Source organism: Orcinus orca, chromosome 9 (assembly GCF_937001465.1).
Source record: "Orcinus orca chromosome 9, mOrcOrc1.1, whole genome shotgun sequence".
In the NCBI taxonomy this organism is placed as follows: domain Eukaryota; kingdom Metazoa; phylum Chordata; class Mammalia; order Artiodactyla; family Delphinidae; genus Orcinus; species Orcinus orca.
In genome coordinates, this window is record NC_064567.1 from 62128118 (window position 1) to 62150991 (window position 22874).

Here is a 22874-nt window from a genome sequence, read left to right on the forward strand (position 1 = left end):
CTTTAGAACTTCTTTAAGAGTAAATTGGCATGCTGTCTCCAACTTACTCTGAAAATGGCCTAGACGCACAGAAATATAGATAACGCACACGTGTACATATAAACGTGTACATATATACATGTACATATAAATATACATGTGTATATAAATGAAAGAGAGAGAAAGCAATAAAATGATGTGTGATCAAATGGAATTAATTGGTGAATCTGGGTAAAGAGTGTATGGAAGTTTCTTGCAACTTTCTGTAAGTTGGAAATTATATTGAAATTTTTAAATTACAAAACTATATAAACATAAATACTGTTTTCTGTGCAGATTCCAACTAAGATAGATCATGCTTGCAGTCTGTCTAAAGAACCAAGATTACTTAGCAAAAGATGATTTCACTTGTAAATACATTTCTTGACTGTTTAAACCAGCCTCCACTTTGAGAAAAAAACATATATCTCACACCTTCCTTTAACATTATGTCAAACTATGAAATAAATATTCTGACTAGAAACAAATCAATGATACACTTGGAATAAGCTTTTTAATACAGTACACATTCCAACACCCCCACTACTAATTCTGCTATAATCCTCAGTATATATTACAGCTCACGTTACCCTGGCTTTACTTTAGTAATCTCTTTTGGGAATCACTGACTTTCAAGGCTCATAACAGGAGGGCAGCTCCAAAGTAGTAGGACCTTATCTATAAGAGAGTCTAAAGTACTGATGTAGGTTATCTAGAATGAGCAGACATACAGATTTAGACTGAGTACAATAACTTCCCTGAGGTTAATTTTTTAAAATTAAAAAAAATCATAGTTATTTAACAAATGCTTGCTGATGGACTTATAGAAGAGAGAATATGACAAACTTTTGCTTTAACTTTGCTTTTTTTAAAAAAAAATAATAAGTCTTCTGAAAATAGGAACTGACAAATTTTTTGGAAACAAATATAAAGCACTTTCTCTTTTAGAGACTAAAGAATAACTCCCTCTGTGTTATCATTTGCTTAACTGAAAACCTATGACAACTGTTTGCTCGTTTTGATTCTCTCTCCCCTCAGAGCAGTCACTGTTCAGACTTAAGTCTCAGGAGGTCTGAGCATAGGTTTGTGCACATAGTCAATCCAGGAGACTCCAAGCTGTAATTGAGATACACTCACTGGGTTAGTGCCTCTTTGTTTCAGGGTTAGCAAACGATGGCAAATTTCCATAGTATCCCCTCCTTCCACAAAATTAAGAGCAAAGATAAGCCAGTTCCTTATTTTGAAGTTGACACCCTGATTTCCAGTTTCAGTAAACTCTGGAGGAGACATAAGGTACCAGCTCTTATGGAAACTTTAGAACTCAAGAAGAGTGGACTGAATACTAGGAAACCTTCACTATAGTTTTAACTCTGCCCCTAACCACCGTGGGAACTTTAGGTGAGTTACTTCAGCTCTATGGGACTCAGCTTCCTAAGTCATGAAATTATTTTCAAGGTCCCTTTTAGCTTCAGATGTTTTGTGATTCTAACTCTCAACAATCATGGATTTTAGTGATATAGACAAAAAGCAAAAATGTCACAGTTGTACTGTATTTATACTCTGTCAACTCTAGAGTAAAGCCAAACATTCCTGTAAGACTCATATTTTTTAATAACAATTTAATTTGTACTGTTAATGAACATTTTTATAGCTCCGTTTGAGCCTTTGCAAACACATCCATAAAACTGGTTGTATTGCTTCAAGTTTACAAAACCCCACTGCATTTTCCAAGAAAGTGGGCATTTATGCAAAGAAATAGCCTAACACATGCCTAACTGCCTATTTCAATTATTATTTGTCAATACAGTATCCACTTGAATAGTGCAAAGATAATGCCCCCGGAAAGTCTGGCAGATTCCTGTTGAAGGAACCTCTGCTCTTAGAATCCCATCAGCATTTTCTTTCATTTCTGTCTTAGCATCAAATTTCTGGAAATTGAAGAGAGAAAATCCAGAAGATGACATTAACTTTCCTGCCATCCAAGAGACCACACTCATTGTTTCATTAAGCTTTTTTGATATTTGTAAAGCCTCCAAAATAGTTATGTTCATATAGGCATTTTTGCTCTTATTCACTTTTCACTTTGATTTAAATAATACTCACATTTTTTTTTTTTTAAATTTTTAATAGATCTTTATTGGAGTATAATTGCTTCACAGTACTGGGTTAGTTTCTGTTGCACAACAAAGCGAATCAGCCATATGCATACACATGTTCCCATATCCCCTCCCTCCTGAGCCTCCCTCCCTCCCACCCTCCCTATCCCACCCATCTAGGTCGTTGCAAAGCACCAAGCCGATCTCCCTGTGCTATGCTGCTGCTTCCCACCAGCCAACTGTTTTACATTCCGTAGTGTGCATATGTCGATGCTACTCTCACTTCGCCCCAGCTTCGACCTCCCTCCCCATGTACTCAAGTCCATTTTCTATGTCTACCTCTTTATTCCTGCCCTGCAACTAGGTTCATCAGTACCATTATTTATTTATTTAGATTCCATATATATGCATTAGCATATGGTATTTGTTTTCTCTTTCTGACTTACTTCACTCTGTATGACAGACTCTAGGTCCATCCACCTCACTACAAATAAGTCAATTTTGTTTCTTTTTATGCCTGAGTAATACTCCATTGTATATATGTGCCACATCTTCTTTATCCATTCATCTGTTGATGGACATTTAGGTTGTTTCCATGTCCTGGCTATTGTAAATAGTGATACAGTGAACACTGCAGTACGTGTCTTTTTGAATTATGGTTTTCTCAGGGTATATGCCCAGTAGTGGGATTGCTGGGTCATATGGTAGTTCTATTTTTAGTTTTTTAAGGAACCTCCATACTGTTCTCCATAGTGTCTGTATGAATTTACATTCCCACCAACGGTGAAAGAGTGTTCCCTTTTCTCCACACCCTCTCCAGCATTTGTTGTTTGTAGAATTTCTAATGATGCTGATTCTAACTAGTGTGAGATGATACCTCATTGTAGTTTTGATTTGCATTTCTCTAATAATTAGTGATGTTGAGCATCTTTTCATGTGCCTCTTGGCCATCTGGATGTCTTTCTTGGTGAAATGTCTATTTAGGTTTTCTGCCCATTTTTTAACTGGATTGTTTTTGATTTTTGGATATTGAGCTCCATGAGCTGTCTGTATATTTTGGAGATTAATCATTTGTCTGTTGTTTCATTTGCAAATATTTTCTCCCATTCTGAGGGTTGTCTTTTCGTCTTGTTTATGGTTTCCTTTGCTGTGCCAAAGCTTTTAAGTTTAATTAAGTCCCGTTTGTTTACTTTTGTTTTTATTTCCGTTACTCTAGTAGGTGGGTCAAAAAAGAGCTTGCTGTGGTTTATGTCAAAAAGTGTTTTTCTTATGTTTTCCTCTAAGAATGTTACAGTCTCTGGTCCTACATTTAAGTCTTTGATCCATTTGGAGTTTATTTTTGTGTATGGTGTTAGGGAGTGTTCTAATTTCATTCTTTTACATGTAGCTGTCCAGTTTTCCCAGCACCACTTATTGAAGAGGCTGTTTTTTCTCCATTGTATGTTCCTGCCTCCTTTGTCATAAATTAGGTGCCCATATGTGTGTGGGTTTATCTCTGGGCATTCTATCTTGTACCATTGATCTATATTTCTGTTTTTGTGCCAGTACCATACTATCTTGATTACTGTAGCTTTGTGGTATGGTTTGAAGTCAGGGCGCCTGATTCCTCCAACTCCGTTTTTCTTTCTCAAGATTGCTTTGGCTATTCAGAGTCTTTTATGTTTCCATATGGATTGTAAAATTTTTTGTTCTAATTCTGTGAAGAATGCCATTGGCAGTTTGATAGGGATTGCACTGAATCTGTAGATTGCTTTGGGTAGTATAGTCATTTTCACAATATTGATTCTTCCAATCCAGGAACATGGTATATCTTTCCATTTGTTTTATGTCATCATTGACTTCTTTCATCAGTGTTTTATAGTTTTCTGAGTACAAGTCTTTCACCTCCTTAGGCAGGTTTATTCCAGGTATTTTATTCTTTTTGTTGCAATGGTAAAAGGGAGTGTTTCCTTAATTTCTCTTTCTGATTTTTCATTGTTGGTGTATAGGAATACCAGAGATTTCTGTGCATTAATTTTGTATCCTGCAACCTTACCAAATTCATTGCTTAGTTCTAGTAGTTTTCTGGTGGCATCTTTAGGATTTTCTATGTATAGTATCATGTCATTGGCAAACAGTGAGAGTTTTACTTCTTCTTTTCCAATCTGTATTCCTTTTCTTTTTCTTCTCTGATTGCTGTGGCTAGGACTTCCAAAACTATGTTGAATAAGAGTGGTGACAGTGGACATTCTTGTCTTGTTCCTGATCTTAGTGAAATGCTTTCAGTTTTTCACCATTGAGTATGATGCTTGCTGTGGGTTTGTCATATATGGCCTTTATTATGTTGAGGTAGGTTCCCTCTATGCCCATTTTCTGGAGAGTTTTTATCATAAATGGGTGTTGAATTTTTTTTTTTTTATGAAAGAAAAAGAATATTCATTTATTTTTAATGACTTATTAGAACAAATACCTATAGATATCATTATATATATGATATATAAATTAATTATACAATATATCATGTATTAATTATTAAAACATACTCTGGTAAATATTATATATTCAATATGAAACAGGAGGAAAGGGGGCAGGGCACAACCTTTAAAAGAATTACATAGCCCGAGGACACAACATAAACTGATTAGAACAAAATAGGTCCAAGATGGCGGACGAGTCTACTTCCACTAGACCTTGAGCCTCAGTATACACTCATTGTAACACATCAGCAAGCTAAGCGACACACCCACAGGTGCCACGACAGTTCCAAGGATGACCATAAAGGTCAAAAAGTGGGCGGTGGCTCAATTCCTAGAAATCCCCACCCCTTCCCCAAAATAGCTGGAATACTCCTCCCACTCATCAGCGTATGAAATTACTCACCCCTATAAAACTAACAACCCCATACCCTGGTGCTGCCCTCGCCTTCTTTTTTTTTTTTTATTTTTTTTTATTTTTTTTTTATAGGTATACCTGGATTTAATTCTCACTTCTACCGCTTGGTAGCTGGATAGCCTTAGGCAAGTTTCATACCTCCCTGAAATTCACTTAATTCAGTCTGTAAAATGGCATAATAACTTATTATAGCATCCTTTTAGGAATTTTAAATCAGTTCTTGAAATAAAAGTACACAATATATAGACAAGTATGGATTCCTCAATAGATGTTTGACCTTTCATTTCTCCAGTATCCCACCCGCATCAAATAAAGAAAAATACTTTTTAAAATTTACGAATATTTCATTGTTGTAAAGTTAAAGCCATAAAAATAATCAAATGGCCTACTATCATACCGTTAGAAGAAAAAAAAAAAAGGTGTTCATGAGAGTTCCATATTAGAATACAAGTTTTCCTTAGGCACCTGTTTATGTATGCTATTCTGCTCTTTGCAATAAATAATTAAATTTAAAAGACTTAATTCCTCACTTTTAAGACCTTATTAGTTTACAAATTACATATTGACCTATGCTAAATTTTATACCGACCCATGCTAATGAATTCAGTACAGAAAACAAAAAACACTGCACTCAAGCAAACTACATATATATATATATATATATATATATATATATATATATAACTTATATGAGAATTGCTACTCCAGCTTTCTTTTGGTTTCCATTTGCATGAAATACCTTTTTCCATCTCCTTACTTTCAGTCTGTATGTGTCTCTAGGTCTGAAGTGGGTCTCTTGTAGACAGCAAATATATGGGTCTTGTTTTTGTATCCATTCAGCCAATCTGTGTCTTTTGGTGGGAGCATTTAGTCCATTTACATTTAAGGTAATTATCGATATGTGTGTTCCCATTCCCATTTTCTTAATTGTTTGGGGTTTGTTATTGTAGGTCTTTTCCTTCTTTTGTGTTTCTTGCCTAGAGAAGTTCCTTTAGCAGTTGTTGTAGAGCTGGTTTGGTGGTGCTGAACTCTCTCAGCTTTTGCTTGTCTGTAAAGGTTTTAATTTCTCCATCAAATCTGAATGAGATCCTTGCTGGGTAGAGTATTCTTGGTTGCAGGTTTTTCTCCTTCAACACTTTCAATATGTCCTGCCACTCCCTTCTGGCTTGCAGAGTTTCTGCTGAAAGATCAGCTGTTAACCTTATGGGGATTCCCTTGTGTGTTATTTGTTGTTTTTCCCTTGCTGCTTTTAATATGTTTTCTTTGTATTTAATTTTTGACAGTTTGATTAATATGTGTCTTGGCGTATTTCTCCTTGGATTTATCCTGTATGGGACTCTCTGTGCTTCCTGGACTTGATTAACTATTTCCTTTCCCATATTAGGGAAGTTTTCAACTATAATCTCTTCAAATATTTTCTCAGTCCCTTTCTTTTTCTCTTCTTCTTCTGGAACCCCTATAATTCGAATGTTGGTGCGTTTAATGTTGTCCCAGAGGTCTCTGAGACTGTCCTCAGTTCTTTTCATTCTTTTTTCTTTATTCTGCTCTGCAGTAGTTATTTCCACTATTTTATCTTCCAGGTCACTTATCCATTCTTCTGCCTCAGTTATTCTGCTATTGATCCCATCTAGAGTACTTTTAATTTCATTTATTGTGTTGTTCATCGTTGCCTGTTTCATCTTTAGTTCTTCTAGGTCCTTGTTAACTGATTCTTGCATTTTGTCCATTCTATTGTCCATTCTATCTCCAAGATTTCGGATCAACCTTACTATCATTATTCTGAATTCTTTTTCCGGTAGACTGCCTATTTCCTCTTCATTTGTTAGGTCTGGTGGGTTTTTATCTTGCTCCTTCATCTGCTGTGTGTTTTTCTGTCTTTTCATTTTGCTTATCTTACTGTGTTTGTGGTCTCCTTTTTTGCAGGCTGAAGGTTCGTAGTTCCTGTTGTTTTTTGTGTCTGTCCCCAGTGGCTAAGGTTGGTTCAGTGGGTTGTGTCGGCTTCCTGGTGGAGGGTACTAGTGCCTGTGTTCTGGTGGATGAGGCTGGATCTTGTCTTTGTGGTGGGCAGGTCCACGTCTGGTGGTGTGTTTTGGGGTGTCTGTGGACTTATTATGATTTTGGGCAGCCTCTCTGCTAATGGGTGGGGTTGTGTTCCTGTCTTGCTAGTTGTTTGGCATAGGATGTCCAGCACTGTAGCTTGCTGGTCGTTGAGTGAAGCTGGGTGCTGGCGTTGAGATGGAGATCTCTCGGAGATTTTTGCTGTTTGATATTATGTGCAGCTGGGAGGCCTCTTGTGGACCAGTGTCCTGAAGTTGGCTCTCCCACCTCAGAGGCACAGCACTGACTCCTGGCTGCAGCACCAAGAGCCTTTCATCCACAGGGCTCCTTAATTTGGGATGATTCGTTGACTATTCAGGTATTCCACAGATGCAGGGTATATCAAGTTGATTGTGGAGCTTTAATCCGCTGCTTCTGAGGCTGCTGGGAGAGATTTCCCTTTCTCTTCTTTGTTCTCACAGCTCCCAGGGACTCAGCTTTGGATTTGGCCCCGCCTGTGCGTGTAGGTCGCCGGAGGGCGTCTGTTCTTTGCTCAGACAGGACGGGGTTAAAGGAGCCGCTGATTCGGAGGCTCCGGCTCACTCAGGCCGGGGGGTAGGGAGGGTCACGGAGTGTGGGGCGCACCTGCAGCGGCAGAGGCCGGCGTGACGTTGCAGCCTGAGGCGCGCCGTGCGATCTCCCGGGCGAGTTGTCCCTGGATCCCGGGACCCTGGCAGTGGCGGGCTGCACAGGCTCCCCGGAAGGGCGTGTGGCTAGTGACCTGTGTTCGCACACAGGCCTCCTGGTGGCGGCAGCAGCGGCCTTAGCGTCTCATGTCTGTCTCTGGGCTCCGCACTTTTAGCCGCGGCTCGCGCCCGTCCCTGGAGCTCTCTCAAGCAGCGTTCTTAATCCCCTCTCCTCGTGTACCAGGAAACAAAGAGGGACGTAAAAGTCTCTTGCCTCTTCGGCAGGTCCAGACTTTTCCCCGGACTCTCTCCCGGCTAGCCGCGGTGCACTAACGCCCTGCAGGCTGTGTTCACGCCGCCAACCTCAGTCCTCTCCCGGCGCTCCGACAAAAGCCGGAGCCTCAGCTCCCAGTCCCGCCCGCCCTGGCGGGCGAGCAGAAAAGCCTCTCGGCTGGTGAGTTCCGGTCGGCCCGATCCTCTGCGCTGGAATCTGTCCGCTTTGCCCTCCGCACCCCTGTTGCTGTGCTCTCCTCCGCGGCTCCCAAGCTCCCCCACTCCGCCTCCCGAAGTCTCCACCCGCGAAGGGGCTTCCTAGTGTGTGGACACTTTTCCTCCTTCACAGCTCTCTCCCGCTGGTGCAGGACCCGTCCCTATCCTTTTGTCTCTGTTTAGTTTTTTCTTTTGCCCTAACCAGGTACGTGGGGGGTTCCTTGCCTTTTGGGAGGTCTGAGGTCTTCTGCCAGCGTTCAGTAGGTGCTCCGTAGGAGTTGTTCCACGCGTAGATGTATTTCTGGTGTATCTCAATACTCACATTTATTTGGAGACTTTTGATGTAACATTCCTGTCTGGTTATAATGACCTATAGCATCAACTCACTTGTATTTTCTTAGAAAACTATCACCTTTTCTCTTGCACCACTGTGGATGTTTACAGAATTACACAAAGCCTCCATGAAGGCTTACAATATAAACACTTTTATTTATGCCAGAAAATGAGCTGTTTATCTGTTTATGGGGCAAGCTCATCTGTGAAGGAATATCATTAGGTGTAGGTAGGCACTCCATCCAAACATGCATTTATTCATTCAGCTGATATTTATAGAGCACCTACTTGGAACCTGGCATTTTATAAAGTGTAGTAATAGTGACTAAGGTATTAAATGACCACTCCCACCCCCATGGAGATGACAGTTCAGAGAAAGAAGATGAATAGATAGATGATAGATAAGGATATAGGTATAGATATAGATAATAGTATTACTTTTATGAACAAAAATAGCACAAGGTGCTCTGAGAGGATCAACCATTCCTGTAGAAATGAACTTTAGGTTGGGCTAGAGGGTGAGTAGGAGTTAGCTAAGCAAATGGGAGTGGGTAGAAAGGATTCTAGGATGGAGAAGCAGCCCATGCAAAGGTCCTGAAGTTGGAAGAAAGAGAACACATAAAAAAGTCCGATGTGATCTGAACTCTGAGGCCAAAGGGGAGAGTAGCCAAAATGCAGCTGGAGATGTAGAAATACATTGCATTGACCTAGACCCGGAACATACCCTCTGTGAGGAATCGAAGGCTCACAACTGCTTCTTTAGTTGGTGATGGCTTCTGTAGTAGTTTCTTGAGCAACAGTGACCTTCCTGGTCTCTGCAGCTCATAGAAGAGGTAGCTTCCAGGGGCTGCAACAGTCAGCAGGTACCACAAAGTTTCCTGGTCCATCTTCTTTTTTCAAAGAGCTCTGGGGCCCCTACTGACACAATTCCATCTGACTTCAGCACCAGGAATAGAGACAGTTGTCAGATGTCCTAGCTGTGCCCTCTAGTGGCAGGTGGAGTGTTACCCAGCTCTTTTGAAAAGGGTAAACTCCCTCTCAGAGTTTGGAAATATGCATGTGGGGACATAATGGGTTGGGGGGTCGGGGAGGAGAGGAAATTCTACTCTAACAGCCTGTCTTTCTTTCAATTCTCCTATGATTCCTTCTATCCACAGTGTTCACAGCAGTTCACATTAATGCTGTGATAAGTCATTTTAAAGTACATTAAAGGTCAAGGGAATCTCAGAGCTCTGCTTGCACACACACTTTCCTCCATCCATCCTTTCTATTGTGACTACTCTTACATCGTCCTCAGTCTCTTTGGGCTCTGTTTGCTCTATCTCTCCATGACCCATCTCTTCTCCTCCTCTAACATAATCTAGGTGAATATCCTTCTTTGATTTAGTGAAACGGTCCACTTAATTTCCTTGGTAACAGAAAGAGCCAAGTACCTTTCTTTTTGGAATCTAGGTATACCACTCAGTTTTACATCTGATTAACTTAAAGCCACAGCACCTAAATCCAGAGGTCATCTTTTTCCTTGTTGATGAGATCTCTCTGCCTAAGCATCCTTTTCCCTCAGCACTTGGGTTTTTGATATGAGATTCCACATGACATGCTTTAAGAAACTAGGAATAGGGGGAAAGGGTAGGGCCAAGACCGAAGTGAAATGTAGCCCAGACTCATGGTGTATCTGGTTCCCAAACTGACAATAATTGGGTAAGAGATTTGTGTTTCCCGAGTGCTAAGAATGTTACATGGAAGAAACAAATATCAAAGAACGGATGCTAATCTTATCAGAGGGACTTCAGAAAAGAACAGGTTGGTTTAAGAGCTTTCAAGGGAATTGTTTTCTCATGGACATAGGGACCTTTGAAGTTCCTTCAGTGCATGAGTTGTGTCTTCCCTGAGCTATGCCTTAGAGCCATAGTGGGGCCTGGTGCTCTAGGCTGGATATGCTTTACCACATCTTGCTCTGGTCAAGGCATGATCCAAAGATATATATTTACTCAATGTCAAAAGGTTTTACCTAACTAAAACTCCAGCATCACCATCCTTTGATAAAAGGGTGAGGGGTCGATTCTCTTTGTTGGTTTTGTCTGTTCACAGGACATTGGATTTGTTCCACTTCGGGAAGCTGGAGATTCCCAGTTTACAGTACTTTTACAGGAATGTGGAGGGACCGTATTTCCAGAATCTGCATCCCCTTTTGTATTTCTGGGTTGATCGTCTGCCTTGTTGTCCACTCTGTACCCGTGAAGCTCTGATCAGTCTCCACACCTTCTAGCCTGATAAGAAAGAAGTCCTAGAAGAATTTTTGAATGAATCCAGGATCTAAATGGTACAGGGATGATATTCCACTGCAACTAGTCTCTATCACTTTCTTTATATAACGACTTCTTCCTCTGTCTTTTGGAGGGTTTTCAGATCAACCTCTGGAAAATCAAAGGGTGTTAAGTAGGCATATTGTCTCAAAAATATTGAAGTTATTATTTCCTGAGGAATTTGAGTTCTATTGGATAAAGTGAATTCAGTATGTTCTCTTATACCATCGCTGTATATGAGAACATATGTATGTATAGGTTGCTGGAAATAGGATTGGAAAGTGAGTCAGTCCTTCCTCATTTGGTCCATTCTAGATAGGTATGTACTTTGTTGGACTTTAAGAAGCTATAAACTTTCAAAAGCCTCCATGTACATGCCTTATTATGGACAATCACTCATATTGGCCTCCAGTTCAGAAAGAAAGACCCTGAATCTAACCCAGCTATTCCTACATATGCAGTATTTGTCTTTTCCTTAAAGACAGCTAGATTTACTGACAAATTAAAATCTCTTTATGCATAATGAAAAAATAATGCTGAAGTGGCTTTGTTTCAGACAGGAAATAGTTTTTCAACATGTTATTTTAAGTGTTTTGTTCATTATTATAACCAAGTATCCAGGAGTACTCACATGAGATATTCCTTATACATTTTAAATGGAAGTAATGTAAAATGCTAAAAAAAGAAGCAACTTTTGCAATGCAAATCTGGGTAAGGTAATCTGTAATTATGTTTTGAGAGAATGGGTTAAGTGGGACTATGTAGAATATAATTTTTAATTTCTCACCAACGTTAATGTGTCTATATATCAAAACTTATATCTATATGTTTATAAAGTGAGCATGAGGGAAGAGACAATATTTTTGTGAGATGAAAAATTCTGTTTCTCAGTAGCAGAAACAGTAGTTCATGGCTCTTTACAAGGCATGCTTTTTCTTCTGCAGTTAAAGAACCAAAAACATTTTCAAGATAATTTTCATGAGAGGACCTACAGGAGGAAGAATCAAAGGGAAAACTAACTGTATAGTTATACAAACTTGTGAGGTACTCAATTACCTATGACTCAGGACCAATCTCCAATACAATAATGTAGGGAATAGTTGGTGCCCTATGTTGGAAGTGAGCCATCCTGCATGGGATCATGAGAACTCATGGAGTAACATACTAAAATTCTTAGCCATTTCTTCAAGTGATGGAAACATACCATGTTTCTAGTTTTTAAGGATGGCATGGAATGTGCAGGCTGATCAGAATGTCTTCTTTTAAAGTTGTTAGGTTAAAGATTAATTATTGCCAATATTTGCCAATACTAAATTGTAATGTACATAATCAGGGTGGTCTCCTACCACCACCTACTACTAAAAATGACCACAGAGTTGTTACAATTATGCTAATTTCCATCTCAGTTTGTTTGGACCGTTTGAGCAGATGTAATGTCTCCAGTCAGAAGATGGGGATAGAATAGCCGTGCGCATTCTGAAAGCCTTGTTTTCCTTTTCTTCGGGGCTTCATAACCTAGCTAAGCATGATAGCTCTCAGGTGTTGAACTCATACTACTTTCCATACTTTTATTTGTGCCACATATAAAAGCTTTTATTTTATCTTCACGAAAACACAGTGAGTAAGGTATCATCTCTATTTTCTAGTTGGAAAACAATATGGCTCTAAGGGGTCACTGGTGATAAAGCAGCAGATTTTGGATTTAGCCCTGTGATCTCTGACTGCAAACCCCATTTTCTTAGTTCCTATGCAATACAGCCTCCAGCAACTACTAGGTTAAGGGAGAGGCATGAGTTCCTTTTCTGCTTTTCTATTGTTAAGGCAGCACTGCTACTCCTGGAGCATTGCTTTGTAGCAGAAGGAAATGATGTGTTTTTGATGTATTAAAATACTAACCCATTTCCTCTGGCTTATCACATATAATACAGGAACTCCAAGTATTGTCAATGAAGTCTATGCTCTAAACTTGTAGGAGAGAAACCTCTATGGGCCACATATCCCACCAAAATCTTGGTTGTGGCTAAAGAATCAATGAACCTTCACTATTGAAATAGATGTAAATAAGAATATAAACCATATATGTCATTTATTGAGTACTTACTCTATGCGAGGTACTCTCTCTCCCAAGTTACAAAATGGCATAATACAGAAAGAGCATCCCTCAAAGAGATTATAGTCCTCTTGGTGGAACTCTATGAAAAAGAGTCTAACGTGTCTATAAATATCTGTGTGCTTTTCCCTAAACTAGTTAAGAAAGGGTCTGGAGAAAGCATGAGCACACGTAGCCCACCTTGTGGGATTTCACAATACCTGAAATAGAAAAAAATCCTACATTTTTTGGAGAGAGAAGAAAATAAAACACAACAAAATGAGTTAAGAGATGAATGACTATTCTGCCCAGTGTAAGCCTATGGCCAGTAAAGACATTTTTAGGCATGGGACAACTCAGATAGTTTATCTCTTTTGAACTCTTTTTAAAAGAATCACACAAATCTATACAACCATAGAAATGAAAATCCAGCTCAAGAGAGGAGGGAGTAAGTTATCTGAAGCAACAATGAACAGAAAAACCAATGGAATCAAGGCTAAAAAAATAAGTCTAGGTAACCTGGCTGTGAAACAATGTAATAATTAGGGATCTATCACAAAAGGTATCCCCAAAATAGAAGTATGATACATTCATATTCTAAAATTCTATTTCCCATTTAATAAAGATGATATACCTGGATGTACTAAGACGTATGCATCTCCAAGATACTTTGTTGACTGGAAAAATACAAAATGCAAATCATAAAATATGACACTATTTATGTAAAATATTTATACATGAAAAAATAGTGAAAATATTTAGAAACAATATACATCAAAAATTTGAGGTTTTACCTTTGGAGAGAGAGGTGGGATTGTAAGGGAACAGGGGTTGATGATGAAGATAGGCTTTTAATTTTTAGTTCATAAATCCTATAATGTTTAAATGTTTTGATAAACATATATTAATGTACAATTGAATGATTAAAATGATTTTAAAAATAAAGGAAATACCCTGTGGAGTAGCTAAGCAGTAGCTCTTTCATTTACCAGCAGTAATCTTGGATAAGTCTTTTTTGAGCTTCCATATCTCTGCCTGTAAGCTGAAAATAACAATATTGATCTTAAAGTCTGTGTGTGAGTGAGTGAATGAGTGAGTGCGTGTGTGTGGTTTAAATGAAATGCAATGCCATATGTAAGATGCTAATTACAATGTCTGGAATATAGTATGTCCTTAACCAATAGCAGTTAATAGTATGCAACATATATTCAACCTAGGAAATCATAAAGCTGCCAAAATGAAGTTGTAATCACAGAGCAAGGCCGTTTTGTTGATTAGTTATTCACTGATCAGAGATACTGCTTAAGCATCAGGTTATCTAAAATTTTTGTTTGGCTTAAATACTCATACAGTTGATGAAATAAATACATGATTTTCAAAGTAATCTTGAGATAATTTATATTGAACAGTAATAGATCAACAGTAAATGTGTGGTTTGGTAGAAATTAAAAGGCATCTTATTGCTCTTTTGTAAAAAGAGGGACACAGACATCTGGAGGCGCCTCTAGTTGGAGATGTACATGTAAAAGAGTGAAATGTTTGTATAAAATCTCATAAGGGCAGGAGCATAGTTGAAGTGGCAGTGAAGTTTATTTTTCCCAAGTGGTGCCTTTCAACAATATTTTAACATCTTTTTTTTTTTTTTTTTTTTTTTGCGGTACGCGGGCCTCTCACTGTTGTGGCCTCTCCTGTTGCGGAGCACAGGCTCCGGACGCGCAGGCTCAGCGGCCATGGCTCACGGGCCCAGCTGCTCTGCGGCATGTGGGATCTTCCCGGACCAGGGCACGAGCCTGTGTCCCCTGCATCGGCAGGCGGACTCTCAACCACTGCGCCACCAGGGAAGCCCTCAACAATATTTTAAAAGATAATATATTGACATTATGATTGTAAGCCTGCAATGAAAAGATGTTAGAGAAAGCAATGCGAAAGCATGACCCTGAGGTATATAAAGGAGGAGCTAGATCAAGATCATTGCAACTTCTTATATACTTACACTCCCACCAGTCAACAGTAGTCTTTTCTCCCCAGCTCCACACACAGGTCCTGCCTCATACATGCTCCCTTCATGTTAGATCCTAGCTCTGTCTTTGTTTACGGTTGAAGAAAATGACCCTTCTCTTTGCACCTATATTTGAATGTTCTCAAAAGAAACATAAGCTTTAAAATGCATATACCTAATCATGTTGAGTCTTTATGATTCTCATTGTTTCTAAAACAGGCAAATCACATAATTTGTGGAAATGGTATCACTGGACTAGTGGGTCAACTCCTTTGGAGTGGGCGGGCATTGGCCACTTTTGCCTTGGAAAATTATATTCAGTTAGGAAGTATCTTTGGTGTTTTCAATGTCATAGGAAAAATTACTCTTTGTAGAAAAGAAGGTTCACGATGCTTTGCCTTTTTGGAATTTAGTCAATTAGAAATTGTCAGATTTTTCTTTTGGTCTCATTTTATGCCATAGTCTTTGCCACCTCTGTTATCATTTGATATACTGACGTGGAAGGATCTTTAGGTGACTTTTAAAAAGAAACTCTTTTATTGTGTTTGTAAAATCAATGGTACAGGGTGTTCTCAGTATAAGGGTTTTTTAAAAAAAATGGTATTGTTTATTCAGTAAGGCTCAAAATCGATTTCAATTTTATGTGTACATTTATGTGTTGCAAAAATGAAAATGCTTAAGATGTAAGCAATATAATAGAGTGAGAAAGCCAAGGATTCCTGATTGCATCTGGGAGTAGATGTGTTAAGCTTGCTGCTGTTCTTTGTCATCTTACATCGTCTTTTTACCACTACTGAAACTTGCTCCAAGAAGGTCCTTTGTAGTGAATTCAAAAATCAAGAGGCTTCTTTTCAAGTGTTTATACTTTTTTTTTAACTTGTTACTTTTGTATTCCTTACAGATGTGAGCAAACTCATTAATTTGCAACTTTTTCCTGCTCCTGCTTAGCCAGTAAATCATCAAGTTGAGTTAATCCTACCTCTAAAATATCTCTTATATCCATTTTTTCTTTTTCTTTTTCTCTGCCACTGCCTTGGTTCAAGCTCATTTACTTTCTCGAATGAAGTATTGCAATTTGTTATTTAACTAATTATTCCCTCAAGTTCTCTCCCTACCAATCCACCTTTCAATGTCCAATCGGTGATTTTTCTACAGCCAGGATGACCTACTTAAAAGCAAAACATGCCGAAATTTAGGGATTCCCCATCATATATAATAATAATTTTAAATGCCTTCACAAATTGACCCTAGAACCTTCATAATTTGACCCTAGCCTACCTTCTTCAGGTTCTGCTGACTTCTTGCAACCTTTTCTTCTCTTTATCCTCCCAGTCAATTCTCCCTAATGTTCAGAGGTAAGGAACAATTTTCCATTCTTACGTGTGACATGTTCCTTCTCAACTTTTTACTTTTACATGGTATGTTCCTTATACTTAGGAGAACTTCTCTGGCCTATTCACTAACTGTTGAAGTTCTGAACCTCTTTTTTATCTGCCAGATCTGAGTATCATCTCCTCTGTTACATCTTCTCTACCTTTTAACTTTGACTATGACTCCAAGAATATCATACATAGTGTTGGTTACATCACACTGCTATTTGCTTAACTGATTTCACTATTAGATTTTGAACATCTTGAGGGCAAGAACCATGTTTCATTTACCTTTGTATTACTATTATTTTACTGAATATTAGCGGAATCTCACTATATAGTTATTGAATTAATAAGACAAAATGAATCAGTGTTTTCTATACTGAACAGATCTGGGGACTTTCCTAAGGACCCTCCCTGATTTTTCATGACTGGTATTCTCTTTGAGACATTGCCCTGAAAGGGAAGAGAAGAGAGAATAAGAATATTGAAGGCAGTGTTGATGACTACAACCTGCTTTGATTCTGTACCCAAACTGAGATATTCCAGAGAGGTTTCTTGACTGTCTGCACCACTGGAAGCTGTTCACATCACACCATTGAAGGCTAATACATTCATTGCATTTGATAGTTGAACAGTTTAATAGATGAACTTATGCTCATGTCTTATTAACCTGAGTTTTACTATCTACTCAACTTGTTATGTTTTTAGATTGTTACAGCAGCACTTTCAAAAGTATATATATATTTAAATTGTTTGCTTTAGGTTTTTGGTTATATAAAAGGGAGATTTTCTTATAAAGATACCCTTTGCTCTCAAATCCTACTGTAAGTTATTCATTTACATAAAATATTAGCCAGTGGAATTCAGAGATAAAATGTTTGAGGATGATAATAGTTAGAATACTAATGTTGAACACTCATCGTGTCCAGGTGACTGTCCATTAGTGCTTTAAATGGAGTGTCCTATTTAATTCTCAAAACAGCCATGTGAGGGAAAGCGGCATCATTCTCCTACTCTGTAGAAGAGAAAAACAGAAGTATAAACAAGTTAAGCAACTTGCCCACACTATACAGCTGTGAAGGATCACAGCCTGGATTGGAATTCCCGGGTGTCAGACTCCAGAGTCATAATCACTATAGCTGTGGAGAGTATAATTTAGAAGTAAATTTCTATTCTACCTGAAAATCAGAGGTTGTTCTGCTATCAGAATCTTAGCATCCTCTTCAATAGGTTGGTTCTTTCTCCTTGAAATCTGACACTTCCCTTTTTTTTTTACTCCCTATATGCTGCTGGTAAATGAACTCTAAATCCCTTTTCACTTCTTCTTTGGGACAATTTCATTACTGCTTCATGAGCCAGTGCACCATGATGCATCTCATTACAGCCCCTCTCCTTGATCAACTGTGTTGATGATGAGACACAAGTACCAAGCCATTACCAAATGCATGCTTGTATTTATTCTTTTTGCCACCTGAAGAATGGGAAACTATCTATGTAATTCTAGAGATTAGGATATGTATTCATTTCTTTTATACTAAAGATAAATATAGAGGCTGCAATAAGAACAATGCCTATAGAATTAGGCAAGTACAGATTTGGATGTTTGACCAATTGATTAAATTTCATTGAAACAAAACAAACAAAGACAAAAATAAACTCTAAAATCAAAAGATCTGCACTACTCTTATCAGTTAATGTTTGTCTTCCTAGATCGCACTTTAAATTCCTTAATGGAAACAATTTTCTTATACAGTATGTTTCTTGCTAATAATGGGTGATCATAAACATGTTATTTTGTTTTGACCAGATAAAATATACTACAGCCTCCTTGCCAAACTAACTTTCCTTATGTGACTGTGGCTGTGGACTACCAAAAGCCTATAGTACGTCAGTCGACGTATTTCTGAGAATCATACTATTATAAAGCTTATGGGGATCTTGAAGTAAAAAAGTAACATAATCGTTTGTAAAATTTTATTTTAAGAGTGTTTGGATTTTGGTGCTGAGAAGTAATTACTTTAGTGTGATTTATGTTTGAATTTAATTTGCTTTATTCATGTTAGGTGGCCTTTTTCTCGTCAAATGTTTTTATATAGTCTTTCTGTCATGTTTAGTGGCTTTTATCCACCTACACCCCCTCTCTCCCATCATTGTATGAAATAGAAGTGGTACTTTATCATGGCCTAATAAATATTGGCTAGGTGCTGAAGGTACTTTAATTCCCAGCCTCTGAGAAAGGGCTTGGATCTTTGTGTTGGGTGTTCTCAGATACAGAGATGTAAACGCCATTTTTCTGTTCCATTTGCAGGTCACATGTGCCAATTTAACAAACGGTGGAAAGTCAGAACTTCTAAAATCAGGAAGCAGCAAATCCACACTAAAGCATATATGGACAGAAAGCAGCAAAGACTTGTCTATCAGCCGACTCCTGTCACAGACTTTTCGTGGCAAAGAAAATGATACAGATTTAGACCTGCGATATGACACCCCAGAACCTTATTCTGAGCAAGACCTCTGGGACTGGCTGAGGAACTCCACAGACCTTCAAGAGCCTCGGCCCAGGGCCAAGCGAAGGCCCATTGTTAAGACGGGCAAGTTTAAGAAAATGTTTGGATGGGGTGATTTTCATTCCAACATCAAAACAGTGAAGCTAAACCTATTGATAACTGGGAAAATTGTAGATCATGGCAATGGGACATTTAGTGTTTATTTCAGGCATAATTCCACTGGTCAAGGGAACGTATCTGTCAGCTTGGTGCCCCCTACGAAAATAGTGGAATTCGACTTGGCACAGCAAACCGTGATTGATGCCAAAGATTCCAAGTCCTTTAATTGTCGCATTGAATATGAAAAGGTTGACAAGGCTACCAAGAACACACTCTGCAACTATGACCCTTCAAAAACCTGTTACCAGGAGCAGACCCAAAGTCATGTGTCCTGGCTCTGCTCCAAGCCCTTTAAGGTGATCTGTATTTACATTTCCTTTTATAGTACAGATTATAAACTCGTACAGAAAGTGTGCCCCGACTACAACTACCACAGCGACACACCTTACTTCCCCTCTGGATGAGGATGAATGTAGGGGTGAGACTGAAGCCTGAGGAATTCAAGGTCACATGACAGGGCTGTTACCTCAAGAGGAAGGTCCCATCTGTTGCCTGGAATGTGTCTACACTGCTGCTCTCGTCAACTGGCTGCAAATACGCTCGTGGAAAACAATCTGATGTAATTTCTGCCCAGTCAGCTTCATCTCTCAGTATAGTTGTAAATCACCACAGATTCTAAAGCCACACTTGAAGACATGCTCTCACACATAGATGTACACAGACACACTCTCATATACATTTCAGCTGGCATCCGTCATGATTCTTGTCAAGAGGGCTTTCGTTGTCTGACTCATAATGGTTCAGGATAAACGATCATCAAGCAAAAGGATTAACTAGACAGTGAATGGTTTTTAGCACTTGCTGTTATGGAAATCTCCTTTAAAGTCTTGAGTACATGCTAATCAATAATCCCCACTCATGCATTTCTACTGCTTGGAGTAGCTGTACTGGTAAATACTACTGTAGGAGTATATGCTTGTTAAAATTGGAAAAAAAAAATGTGTCTTTAGAGCTCAGTATTCTTTATTTTATGAACACAACAAGTGTAGTAACTTTTTCCAGCATTCAGTAGGCACATTCAAGGTGATACAAGATGGCTCTTTTTTCTATGGAGGGAGCCTGTTCTCAGTAAAGATGAGCAAACATTTGGAATTTACACGTGGGCAGACACTGGATTACAGCTTTCATCACCAATCATTGGACTTTTGCAAAGTTGAGACCAGCTAAGGTTGCTTAAAATAAGTTCTGATCATTATATAAGAAGGGAAATGCCTGACAGACACCATGTAAGTTATGTGTCTGTCTTATCTTTACTACACATATTGTAACAAATTCAATATCCTAGTCTTCATTTGTATGAATGGTTTGTATTGTACATAGTTTAACCAAGTGTTATTTGAGCTGCTTATTAATATTAACTATGTACTTGTCTCTCTGCTTGTTATTGGTTAAAAAAGAAAAAAAAAGGATATGAGGAATCCATTCTATCAATGTAGCTGTGAACCCCATTAAAAAGACAAACTTAATGTACAAAGCATTTATTCAGCTCAAGTATTGTTGACAGCTATACATATACAACATTACAGTCTGTATTTAGATATTTTATTTCTGGACAAATGAAATGTACATAAAAATAAAATGCTTAAATTTGAGTTTCAATATGTACTTGTGTAAGATGGTGATTTAAATGGTTCTGACAAGAAAAATGTGTTGGAATACAGTCATGGTTTTGCATCTCATGTCTCTAAATTTGTACAGAACTATCTAAATTGCTATTAGTTGCCCAGTCAAAACAACTTAGGAGTTTAAGTCTCAAAACTGGGAAACAGTTGTGGCATTCAGTATTACATACATTTTTGGTTTGCTGTCATGCTAGTTGTCCAAGAATACCAAAAATCAATGAACATAAGGAGATGATTGAGGTCTCCTAAATTAATTATAGCTAGTTGTTGTTGTTGTTGTTTTCTTGTACAGCGTCTTTATTTAGCAGAATATTGAGAAGGTAATTTTTTTTTTTCCGTAAAAGAAAGCCAAGATGTCTGAAGATTGTGGCTGACTTTCCCTGATTCTACTGTATTGACTCAACTGAGAAAATTACAATTACAGTGAAGGGCTTCTATGCTCAATTTACATATAGCAAAAGGGATCGATTTATCTATATAGCATTATTTTGGGGCATTAAGCTTTACTTTTTAAAACTAATTACCATACACAATCCCAGCAAAATAAACAGAAGAAAAAATATGTAAAGTAATAACCCATACTTAAGGTCACAAATTGGGGATTGGGATATGAAAATTCTCAAAGGTTAACCAAAGAGGTCAAATTAAGAACATTCACCCATTCTCATTTTCCCTTCATGCTGCATAGGGGTAAGTATGTTTTCATACAGAGAATAATAGAAGTTCTACAGGGAACCCAATACCACAGAGTTCTAAAGTGAGAACTCAATGACTGATTTGACTGAAGAGAGCCTTTAATTGCCAATTAAAGACACATCATTCTGTTAAGTGTCCATATCTCAAAATCCTCCAACATAGCTAGACAACCATTTATATCAATGTATTAATTAATTTGCTGTGGAATTTAGAAGCTGATGTTACAACAGACTTCTCTGGCACAATTGGCAGGAAGAGCTTCATGAGTCCCAGCTGCAGAACATATTTTCCACAGATTAAACCTTGTTATTCTGGGGTTTATTTATCAAAGTGATCACTTAAGAGTCAGTTCTCTCTTAACAAAAAGGAGGATAAGTAAGAAGGCAAAAATCTTTTCTTTTTTTTTTGGATCATTTGATTAGTGGCCTGTGACTTTCATTATGTGGTGTAATCTGTCCTGTAATCCAGCATTCAAGATAAGATGAAAATATGTTTCAGAAAAAAAAAAATATATGCTTCAGTCTTCACCCATCTGCCCTACTCTCCAAAGTTCTTATGAAATATTGCTTTTACATTTTTATAAACATATAGAATGCAGCTAATTAACAATGCATTGAATTATTTTTCTGTAGTTTTTCTTTAGAAGGAAAAAGGAGAAAATTAGCAATTCCCTAATGAAGATTCCAATTTTTAAAAATTTAAACTTTTAAGACTTTTTCTGGGCCTGTACTCACATATCCCTAACTCCTATATCATCAGCACCTCCATCTGTGATATAGAAAAGTTGTGATGATATAGAACTTTGATTCAAAAGATTATTTGTATCTAATATACTTCTGTTTTAGACAAGGAAGAGGATGAAGAAAGATGATGAGTAAGAAAATTCAAAGGTTCGCATTAAAAACTTTACTAGGCCAACTTGTTGCTTCAACAAACTGGTTAGTTAAGTTTTAGTTATGCTAGAAAATCATTTGTTATTTGGAAAAAATAAACTTAAAGCTTCCCTAAGGAAATTGCTTTTTCTAGAGTCTTAAATATTCTTTCACACCTTTGCTAAGATATAGAAAAAAAGTCAAGATGGAAGTAGATAGCATCTGATGCAAACATGGGTGTGTCATCATTTATTGTTATTTTCAGAAACATTTTAGTAAAATTGAAATTATTATAAAGAAATGATTATTGCAACTTCTCACCGCATGGAAGAAAAATGATACAAGTTACTGCTTTATTTATGATAAAAACAATGAATTGTCATGGTATGGTTTCAGTTGGGCATTTTGGGGTCCATGACTCCTGTGAGAATTTCTCTGCATGAGTAGAAGGGGCATAACTATTAATAGTACAGTACTAAAGTTCTGGAAGTGACTATTCTGGAAGTAACTGAAATACTTGTTAAATTTAAAACTGTGGACAGGAGTCTTCAGGTTCCTACATTTCAGTAATAAACTGTAAGCCATATTTTTACACAGATAGATTAAAAAAATCATGAGAAGCCTGAGAAAGTGTTTGTCTTTTCCCTTTTCCCCACTGCTTTACATGTAAGCAGCAGCTTAACCGATATAAACAGCTCTTTGGAAAAACAATTTGCATCTC

General features: G+C 37.9%; 1 protein-coding gene across 1 annotated transcript in view; it reads left to right on the top strand.

Moving 5' to 3' along the window:
* The window catches only part of NXPH1 (neurexophilin 1), a 300744-nt gene extending 278870 nt beyond the window's left edge, over positions 1-21874 (top strand). Inside the window, exon 3 of the mRNA XM_004265547.4 lies at positions 18606-21874. Coding sequence (XP_004265595.1) covers positions 18606-19367 — 762 coding nt within the window. The 3' untranslated portion in view covers positions 19368-21874. The remainder of the gene's footprint in view (positions 1-18605) is intronic.
* The last annotated feature ends 1000 nt before the right edge of the window (positions 21875-22874 follow it).